We start from the raw sequence: 11,412 nt of genomic DNA, 5'->3' as shown, positions 1-11,412 counted from the left end.
CTCTCTCTCTCTCTCTCTCTCTCTCTCTCTCTCTCTCTCTCTCTAAATGTAGAACAAAAGGAGAAGGCTCTGACAAATTTTCAGGTTTTCTTCAGCATCTCATACATCCTCAAGCCTGAGAATTGAAAAAGATTGACTACCTCATCTTGTAGCATGCCATACCTGAAAAGCTTGTTCTCTTGAGGGAACCAAGAGAGAGAAGGCCAACAGAGACCTAGATATAAGAGCCACTGCCGAGATGGACCCCACCTTCTAGCCAGGCAAGAAGGCTCAAGGCAGGTAATAAGGCTCATTCTTCTGCATCAACAGTGAATTCCCACGTGTCCTCGCCCTGCACCCAGTAGCACAGAGTTGTAGCCTAGTGGTTTCTGCCTCCTCCAATCAATGTCACTGAGCAATGACAGGGAACATAAGGAAGTGCCTTTTTTCTTCAGAGAGAAAACCAGCAGAACCTGTGACCATTAAAAGGATGAGGCATCCAGAACAGCACTGCAAGGCTTGGAAAAATGATGCTGTCACTGCAACAAAAGCCCATAGCAGCGCAGAGCACACTACACACTGAACCTCACAAGTTGGTCGCCTGCTGAAACAGAGAATTTACATAAGATAAAAAAACTCCTCAAATAAGAGCCAAGATGTCTAGGATATAACACAAAATTGCTATTCATATCAAGAACCAGGAAAACCTCATTATGAATGAAAAGACCAACAATTCATACTGGGATAAATTCAACTGGGATAAATCATTTATAAATCTTATAAAGATTATAAAGCAACCCACAAATACTCTCCATCAGTGAATTGCAAGTTCTCTTGAAACAAATGAAGAACATGTTTCAAAAAACATGTCAGAACAAAGAATAAAATATAGAAGTATCGCTCTGAAAAATACAATAACCAAAATATGGGATATACTAGACAGTAGTTGAAGGTAACAGAGGATACAGTTCGCAAACTTGACAAAAGTTGGACAGAACACAGTCACGCTAAACAAAAGCACGAAACTAAACTAAAAAACAAACAGCTTCAGAAAATCTAAGGGACAAATGGAAAGAGCTAATATGAACATCATTAGACAAACACAGGAGAGGATGATGAGGGGCACTTTTTTGTTTGTTTGAAATTAAAAAAATAATGGCTGAAAACATCCCTAAATTATTTAAAGTTGTAAACCTACATATTCAAGGAGCTGAAAAAATTCTCAATAAAATATGCTCTAAGAGATCTGTATCAAGAATTTTAAAACTAGAAATAATTATTTTAAAAATCTGTGAAGTCAGAAAAACTTCATATTACTTATACACAAACGCTAACTTCAATGATAGAAAATTTCTTATTTGATAACACAGAGGTGAGGAGAAAAATATAAAAACAATTCTGTTTGTTTTGAGATACAGTCTTATGTAGCCCAAGTTGGCTTCGAACTTGCTATTAGCTGAGGGTGACCTTAAACCTTTGATTTTTCTGACATATTTTAAATTATTGCTATTTATTATTGTTTTTAGATGGTCTGTGTGTGTGTCCATGCGTGTGTGCGTGAGTGCATGTGTGTGTGTGTGTGTGTGTGTGTGTGTGTATGTAGAGGTCAAAGGACAATCAGTGGGAGTCAGTTCTCTTCTTCTACCTTTACATGGGTTCTGGGGATGGAATTTAGGTTGCCAAGTTTGCATGGCAAGTACCTTTACCCACTGAGATATCTCACCAGCTGTGGCATGACATTTCGTAAGTGGTGAAAGAAAAGTGCTGTCAATTCCAAATGTCCTATCTGGAAAGTTATCCTTCATAATGAAGAGGAAATGAAAATATCCCAGCTAAGGAAAAATTAAGAATTTGTTCCTAGTAGACATACTCTTAAAGAAGGGCCAAAGCTGTCCAAACACAAAGAAAATGATATCAAATGGTACTTTTGAAATAAGAACACTGAGACAGATTAAAATATATGTAAATGTAACAATATATTATCCTTCCTTCTTGAGCTTATTTAATATTTCAAGTTTGAAGCAAAAGATGTAATATCACTCAGCTGTTGTTTAAAGTGTCAAAGAGAAATACTTTAACAGCAATAAGGCTTGTATTACTCAAAGGGTACAACATCAATATCAGAAGGCATAATTATCTTGGTGTGGTGATACACACCTCTAATCCCAGCACTCGGGAGGCAGAGGCAGGTGGATCTCTGTGAGATTGAGTTCAGCCTTGTCTACATAGCAAATTCCAGACTAGCTGGGGCTACTTAGTGAGACCCTGTCTCAAGAAACTAAAACAAAAGCAACAAAACAAAAAAAGGGGTATAATTAACTTTATATATGTATAGAGCAATATATAGAATAACCACTAAGAATATTATGCAAAAGTGCTATGCTAAAAAACAATAGGGTTTATACCGAGTAAAATATTGTATAACTGTAACAATTCAACTGTAAACCTAAAAATTTACAGCCAACTTTGAAAAAGATGCATCTTAGCTCAGAAAATTGTTATTGAATATGTCGATGTTGTTGTAATGAAATGCTTCTTCTAAGTATGTGGTTATTAAATAAATAATAAACAGAAAAAAAACAATAAATAAAAATACTCATTAAAATCTTCAGACAAATTAGTTAGGCAAGACAAACAGAGAAAATAAAACAGAGGAGGCAAATACAGATCAACAGAATGGAATAAAAAGGAAAAATGGAAGCTGGGCATGGTGGCGCACGCCTTTAATTCCAGCACTTGGGAAGCAGAGGCAGGCAGATCTCTGAGAGTTCCAGGCCAGCTGGGGCTACAGGGAGACCCTGTTTCAAAAACATCAAAAAGGAAAAGTAGAACTAGTTATGCTCTCTACTACTATGTACAGATTGAAAGTACATTAAAAGATATGTCACTCTAACATTAATTTTTAAAAAAGCATAAATAGTTATCATAATGCCAGATAGTTCAGAGCAAAAAATTACTAAGACAAAAGAGTATTACAGAATGATAATACGAGGCCAGCAAGATGGCTCAGCAGGTAAAGCACTTGCCACCAAGCATGAAGACAAGTTCAATCTCTGAGACCCATATGATGGAAGAAGAGGACAGACTCCTATGGAAAACAATGTCTCCCGTAAGAAGATATTGAAAGCTGAAATGAACAGGAGTCAAGAAACAGAGCTCAGAAACAGATGAAGCAAAAACTGCTGGAGTTAGAGGAAGAACTAGGAAAACCCACAACTATGACAGAATTAGACAGGGCATTGACAAGGATGTAGATAATTAAACCAGCATTGGCTACAGGGACCTCACATACAAGGGCAGAACACCCAAGCATGCACAGATCTTCTTCCCAGCATTCTTAGAACATTCACCAAGAACAGTCACATCCTATGATATAAAACAAAACTTAACATTAAAAACCCTGAAATCCTGCTCGGCATGTTCTCTGACCATAATGGAGTCAAACTGAAAACCAATAATACAGAAACAACAGGGAAATCTCCAAAAAATTGGCCACAACAGAACCAAAGTAGAAATCAATAATGGAAAGAGACAATAGGAAAAGCTTCAAACACTTGGAAATTAAATAAAGACTAAGAATAGGAAGGAAAGAAATATTTGTGACAAGTCTTTATCTAAATATGGATATGCATTCTTTCTTTTGCTTAAGATAGTTACTGAGATGGTTATAAATATTTCTTATTTTTGAAACACATTAAAAAAATAAAATAGTACTTAGAACTACTTTTTTTGTTTGTTTGTCTTTTTTGAGACAGAGTTTCCTTGTAGCCCCAGCTAGCTTGGAACTTGCTATGTACAACAGGCTGGCTTTGAACTTATAGAGATCTATCTGCCTCTGCCACTTTGCCTCTTTCAATACACTTTGCCTCTTTCAAATTTGCCTCTTTCAATACCCACTATTTACTCTGTGAGCTTTGTAGGCTGGTAAGCACACTTCTCTGTCTGATAGCAACATCTTGAGGAATTTGTGGGTGGTCTTAGCGTGACAAGTTTCCTTTCATGATACACCAGGAATACTATTGAGAACACATACTTGAGTCCCCCTGGTGTCTCTTTCTAGTCAATGAACTCCCAAGGGATTTGGGTAATATACGAAAGAAGCAGTGACTGGAGAAACCCAGTATTGCTCACACCTCTTACTTCTGCTCCAGTCACCTCTCTGCCCATGGAATCCATTATGGCCCTTTAGATCAAGATACCCATAGGCAGCCTCAAAATACCACCCAGGCCCATGTCAGTCCCCTCACTACCCCAGCCATCCCTACCAGCGTGAAGCTCTTGGGTGAGGCTGCCCAGCGCTTGACTGTGGTGAGTGGCCACTCTTGCAGCACCTCCTTGCTCTTCTCATCCACACGCATCACTGAGTCTTTGGTGATGCCCAACAGGCGGGGCACAAGCTTGTTCTTGCCTTTCATCTTTTCCTGGAGAGGGAGAAGCCAGGAGTCAGCAGTCTTTCTCAGACTACATTTTTTTCTTTTCTTTTTTTTTTTAAGTGTGTTTTACTTAAAGTCTATTTCCAAATGAGTAGGACTGTTAGAACAATCAAGGTTCTGAGGCCAGGCAAATATACAGAGAGACACCAGGAGGCCAGAAAGATTCACGAAAGTGTAAGAAATACTTCAGCAGGAAAGGTTGCTCCCAAACCATAACTCTGTCAGAAAAAAGGAACAGAGCTAAAAAATAATACCCAGAGAATGAGACTCTAAGGTGAATTCAAACACTACCACCCCAGGAACCAGCTAGGTAAAGTACAAAAGAGAGCTGTGCTTTGTTTTGCTTGAGACGGGGTCTCACTATGTAGCCCTGGCTAACCTGAAACTCCCTATGTAGACCAGGCTGGCCTTGAACTCAGAGAACAGCCTGGCTCTGCCCCCCCAAATGCTGGAATTATAAGTGGGCAACACCATGCCAAGCAAAGAACAAAAAAGGATTAATCTAGAATTCAAATAAAGTAAAGTAAACCCAAATTGCTCAACTAGGATCTTCTCATTATGTAGGGGTATGATTCCTTGCCTTAAAAACAAACAAACAAGCAAAAAAATACTTCTTCCATATATTTAGATACATTATCTTTTTTTTTTTTTTTTTGGTCTTTTTGAGACAGGGTCTCCCTATAGGCCCAGCTGTCCTGGAACTCACTATGTAGACCAGGCTGGCCTTGAACTCACAGAGATCTACCTGCCTCTGCCCTCCTGAGTGCTGGGATTAAAGGTGTGCACCACCATGCCCAGCTTAGTTCTGTTTTTGGTTTTTTTTTTTAAATCATAACCATTTTTCTGGGCTGGAGAGATGATGATGGCTCAGCAGTTAAGAGTATTTGCTGCTCTTTCAGAGGTCTAGAGTTTGGTACCTAGCACCCATGTTGGGGGGCTCACAACTGCCTGTAACTCCAGCTCCAGGGGATCTGATGCCTTTTGGCCTCTGTGGGCACCTATACACACAAGCCCATATACATACATAGACACACACCCATATATACATAAATAATAAAATAAATATTAAAAACATTTCATTGTGTATATTCATTGTTCATGGTACTGAAATTTTATGCAAGAATATAATATACTTTGAGCATAACCTTCCTACCCCCATCCCCAGTTTTCTTTCTTTGAATCAGGGCCCCATTCTGAAGCCCATGCTGGATCAGAACTCAAGGCACTACCCCTGCCTGAGCCTACAAAGTGCTGGGATTACAGATGTAAACCACCATGCCTAGCTCTCCACTAATTCTGAAAACATCATTAATGATTAGTTTAATAGTTTTTTTTAAAATAACATAATGATGCTTATTAAAATAAAATATGAGTCTGGGGAGATGGCTCAGTAGTTAATGGCACTGGCTGTTCTTACCAAGGACCTGGGTTTAGTTCTCAGTATCAACATGGTGGCTAACAACTATCCTTCCAGTTCCAGGGGATTCGATGTCCTTTTCTGGCCTCTTCCACAGGCATTGCATGAAATGGGTACACTTACACACACATAGGGAAAACACTCATACACACAAAATAAAAACAAAAAAACCCCAAGTTTTTTGAGCCAGGTGTGGTGGTGCACATCTTTAAGCCCAGCACTTGGAAGGCAGAGGCAGGTAGAGATCCAGGCCAGCTTGCTCTGCATAGTGAGTTCTAGACCAGCTAGGGCTACAGGGAGACCCTATTTCAAAAAATATTCTTAAAGATTCTTATTTCACACTTGTGCTAACCCAACTCTGGATAAATTAATGACTTATGAAAAACATACAGGTGGGTATTTTTGTGATTTGGAGTAAGAAAGCATGCTCTAGCAAAAACAGTAAAATAAGCTATAAAGGGAAAGATGAATGTGTTAACTCAAAATGGTGACAGAGGAAGAGATGGGAGGCAGAAAGGGGAACATAAGGGAGAGGGAAAACAGAGACAAAGAGGGACAGAGGGACGAGGAGAGAGGAACAAAATAGAAATATCACAATAAGAAAGATTAGAAAGCAAAGGACTGGAGAACAAATATTTGTGACACACATTATAATCAAAGACTTCATATACTACAAGTGAAATGTTCTCACAAATCAACAAAAATACCTGATGAAAACACCAGCAGAAAACATAATAATAAACAATAAGCAAATAAAATCCTATTTATCAAACAGCTAACAAATTGAGTTCTTAGCCGGGTGTGGCGGTACACACCTATAGTCCTAGCACTTAGGAGGCAGAGGCAGACGGATCTCTGTGAGTTCAAGGCCAGCCTGGTCTACATAGTGAGTTCCAGGACAGCTGGGGCTACAGGGAGACCCTGCTTCAAAAACACACACACACACAAAAAGAGTTCTCAGAACTGAGGAAGGTATAAAAGGGACCATAATTGATGGAAGTTAAAAATGGCAGGGCCTGGGGCTAGAGAGATGGCTCAGAGACTAAGAGCATATCATGTTCTTGTAGATGACTGAAGTTTGGTTCCCAGCACCTACGTTGGGTGGCTCACAACTGCCTGTATCTCCATATCCAGGGGATCCAATGCTTCTGGCCTTTGTGGGCACCTGCACTCGTGCACATACCCCCTCACAGACACATATACATAATAAAAAATGGCAGAGCCTTATAGAAGAGAATAGATTGATAACTACATATCCAAAGCCTTAAAACTGTTCCCATGTTGACACAGTTTGACTTTAGGAACATTTTATTTTAAAAATTGTAAGCGTATCACAAGAAACTCAAATGGAGTTTTTCTTAGTGAAAAGCTAGAAACAGCTCCAGTTTTCAATAACAGAGAACATTACAGATAAACTACAGTATGTTCAGGTAACAGATTACAACTGTTAAAAAACATTTTGTAAGAAAATAATGACTTCTATGGAAATTATTCACTATATATGAAATAAAAATACAGTGTTCATGAACCTACATAAAACAACATAAAACACTTTTATTTTTGAATCAGTATCTCAAGTAGCCTGTCATACTATGTAGCCATGAATAAACAGATCTCCTGAACCTTCTGCCTCTGTCTCATAAGTGTTGGGATTACAGATGTACATCACCACATCCAGCCAGTGAAACAAAAGATTTTTTAAAGAAGGTAGTGTTCACTACATGAAAAAAAAATATTGGCAATGACCATTCCATGTGATTTGTATTATTTTCATTTGTTTTTCTTTATTCCAAAATTTCACTCAGCATACTTGTATTTTTAGTATTATCAGGAAGAAAAACTTTTCAAGTAATATGTGCTGAAATCAAGTAACGTCTAAACAGTTGTTCTCAGTGAAAGGCATGTGTGCATTCACAGTAATATAAAATGTATACTTGAAGGTGTGTTCTCACACCTGACACTGGGCACCTGTGCCTATACTTAAAGAGGTTGGAAACTTACTATTTAATGATTATCAGCCATCGACTTCAGACTCCACAAAGTTTCTACCATCATATTTTACTTTGCAAATGAAGATACTATTAACTTGCTCAAGGAAGACAGGAGTAAATGGTAAAGACACAACCCGAGTACACATTTAACCTTAAAAATATCTTTAGGGCTATGTGTGATGGTGCATGCCTTTAATCCCAGCACTTAGGAGGAAGAGGGAGGTAAATCTCTGAGTTTAAGGTCAGTCTGGTCTATGTAAGTTCCAGGCCTGTCAGAGCTACAGAGAGACCCTGTCCCCCGACCCCCAAAAAAAAAACTTTTTGAAGTTTTGTTTTGTTTTGTTTTAATAAAAAAACCCACCAACAACAACAAAAAAAGCAGACTGCCTAGCATGATGTCTTGTCTTTCTGATAGTGGCATAGGACTGTCCTCTGAAAGATAGACCATGGACATCAGATGCCTTCTTCCCAAGCTTGTTTGTACCTGCTTGTTTAGGATCCTCACAGACAAACTTGTTGGTATACGCCACAAGAAAGGAGTGCCATTGAGAGTCAGTTATGTCTCCCAACCAACCAGTTGGTCTTAGCTGCACAAGGGGGAGGGACTAAGGGAACCCTTAGGGAGCAGTGTCTGTCCCACCCTCCCTCCCTCTCTCACCCCCCTCACCATTTTGTGCAGCTCTGAGGTCACATCTGAGCCAGGATGGAGACATTCCAGTACAGTCTTAGTAGGGAGCACCCATACTCTTGTAAGTAAACCCTGACCCACTGCTCTGTAAGCCTAATAAATTCTGGTTTCCTAAACTATAGTTTGGAGGAATTAGACATCTGTTTGTCATAAGGATGGGGGTGGGTGGGGGGTGCAGGACTTTGTTTGTGCCTCCCAAGGAAGGAATTTTAGCAACACTGATTAAGAGAAAAGGTGGAAATCCTCCTCCCACACTATTTGGTAGACAGTGCATGAGCCGAGTAAGTGCGGTTTCCTTTAGAGTAGGACACAGTGGTATCAGAACATATGTGTTCTGTGGGGAAAGACTAAACCACTCCTTGAGCCTAAGGTCCTTCAAAGACACTGAGAAGAGTCCAATTCTTTTTAAAAAGAGGCCAGTTTCAGGACTGGGAATGTAGCTCAATTGGTAGAATGCCTAGCATGCACATGACCCTGGGTTCAATCACCAGTACTGCATAGGCTGGGAAACCCTGCTATTGTTTTTTAGGTTCATTACACAAGGGGCAAAATCCACACCTACACAACTCTCATACATATACACACAAACACATTATCATACATACACAAAGACTTTTTTAAAAAGTCACAATTTTATAGGTGAATAAACCAAGGATTGTTGATGAAGGGCAGGGTGACATCCAGGGTCAAAGCACAAAGCAGCAAAGCCAGAATCCAAACCCAGGCCTTTGTTTTCAAAGCCCGTTTCTTACCACTGAAAACACTGCCATCCAATGCTGTTCTCAATGGGTAGGTTATACTGTTTATAGACCATCTCTATATTGAGGTTGGGCGAACTATAGCCAATGTTACAGCCAGCTCATTGCCTCTTTTATGGCACAATAGCTGTGCTGAATAGCTTTAGTGTCAACTTGACAAACCTGGGTTGAGGGAGCCTCAATTGGGGAATTGCCTTCATTGGACTGGCCTGTGGCCATGTCTGTGGTGCATCTTTTTGATTGTTGTGTAATGTGGGAGGGCCTAGCGCATTGTGGGTGGTGCCACTCCTGGGCAGGTGGGCCTGTGTTGTATAAGAAAGCAGGTTGAGCAAGGGCCAGGGGAGCAAGCCAGTAAGCAGAGTTCCTCCATGGCCTGTGCTCCAGCTCCTGCTTCCAGGTTCCTGCCCTGAGTTCCTACCTTGGGCTCCCTGATGAACTGCGACCTGGGAGATGTAAGCTGAATAAATCCTTTCCTCCCCAAGTTGGTATTGGTCAGAGTATTTTGTCACAACAATGAAAAGAACAAATCAGAACAGAAATTGGTACCAGGAGTGGGGTATTGCTGTGAGAGACCTGACCTTGGTGTTTTTGGGAGGAATGTGGAAGTGTTTGGAACTTTGGGCTGGAAAAGCCATTGCGTGCTCAGAGTTTGTTGCTGTGGAGCTTGGAACAGTTATGCTGAAAGAGTTGTAGATGATGGAGGCCTAGCTTGTGAAGCTTCAAAGGGCAGCAGAGACTAACAGGGTTGTTCTTGTGAGATTTTGGATTGAGAATCTGTCAGCTGGGGCTGAAGAATCAGCTGTGATTAAGAAGAGACCAGAACCCGAAGCAAAACCTTTGCTTTACTGGGACAATTGATGCTGGTTAGCTGGGGCTGAAAAATCAGCTGTAAGTAACAAGAGATCAGCATCACTGAGGTGAAGTCTCCTGGGAGGTATTTCCTCAGGGTCATCACACAGAGGGGACCTGAGCCTCTATCTCAAGCTGGAAGCAGGACTTGGTAATATGTAAGAGTCTCCTGCATGGTTCTGGTGTTGAAAGCATGAAGGGGTCACAGAGAGCAGCTGAGGCTTGGCATGCAGAGGCCAGGAAAGGCCACAGGTGAAAGTGCAGTTCAGTTGCAGGATTGAAGGGGTCATGGAGAGAATCTGAGGCTTTGCACCCAGAGAGGCATGAAGAAGCCATTGGTGAAGATGTAGCCTCAGTTTCAGTGGAGACCCCAGCTTTTTGGAGATGTCGGGACCATGGGACGACCACCAAGGACAGCGGCAGGTGTGGAATGGAGGTAGCCTGGGTCTGTGAGATGAGCTGTGTGTGCTGTGGATGGAAGAGTCAGAGCAGTGGAGCTGCCAGTACCCTTTGGAGCCCAGAAGATCGTGCGTGAATCCCAGATGTCCAGCCTTGAGCTACTTTGCTGGACTTTGGTTTTGCTTAGGTGTGCTCTATTCTTCCCTTTGAAATAAGACAGTACTTGTTTTGGATTTTACAGAAGCCCACCCACAGTTAAGAGACTTTTAAAAGAGACTATAGACTTTTAAGTGTTTAGACTTTTTAAGGACTGTGGGGTTTTTTAGGTTGTACTGTCTTATGTTGTGATATTAACATAATATCCTGGGGACAGAAATTGGAAAGTTATGGTTTAATAGTGATGTTTGTGTGTCAAGTTGACAAGGGGTCACTTGTGCTGGATAGCTTTAGTGTCAACTTGACACACCTGGGTTGAGGGAGCCTCAATTGGGGAATTGCCTTCATTGGACTGGCCTGTCTGTGTATCATCTTCTTGATGAGTGATGTGGGAGGGTCCAGCCCACTGTGGGTGGTGCCACCCCTGGGCAGGTGGGCCTGTGTTGCATAAGAAAGCAGGTTGAGCAGGGGCCAGGGGAGCAAGCCAGTAAGCAGAGTTCCTCCATGGCCTGTGCTCCAGCTCCTGCTTCCAGGTTCCTGCCCTGAGTTCCTACCTTGGGCTCCCTGATGAACTGCGACCTGGGAGATGTAAGCTGAATAAATCCTTTCCTCCCCAAGTTGGTATTGGTCAGAGTATTTTGTCACAGCAATGAAGAGAACAAACCAGAACAATAGCTAAGAATGAATTTTCCATTTTTAAATGGCAAAAGTCAAAAGAATTATGACATATAAAGGTGACATG

General features: G+C 41.0%; 1 protein-coding gene across 7 annotated transcripts in view; it reads right to left on the bottom strand.

Moving 5' to 3' along the window:
* The window catches only part of Tln2 (talin 2), a 488,380-nt gene that overhangs the window by 157,880 nt on the left and 319,088 nt on the right, over positions 1 to 11,412 (bottom strand). For all 7 annotated transcript variants that reach the window (XM_008856023.3, XM_029557653.1, XM_029557654.1 and 4 more), the window contains one exon: positions 4,245 to 4,400. In XM_008856023.3, the coding sequence (XP_008854245.1) occupies positions 4,245 to 4,400 (156 nt within the window). The remainder of the gene's footprint in view (positions 1 to 4,244; positions 4,401 to 11,412) is intronic.

Source organism: Nannospalax galili, unplaced genomic scaffold (assembly GCF_000622305.1).
Source record: "Nannospalax galili isolate Female #2095 unplaced genomic scaffold, S.galili_v1.0 scaffold288, whole genome shotgun sequence".
Lineage (NCBI taxonomy): Eukaryota > Metazoa > Chordata > Mammalia > Rodentia > Spalacidae > Nannospalax > Nannospalax galili.
The sequence above is the reverse complement of the archived record's forward strand: the minus strand, read 5'-3'. Positions and strand labels throughout refer to the sequence as shown.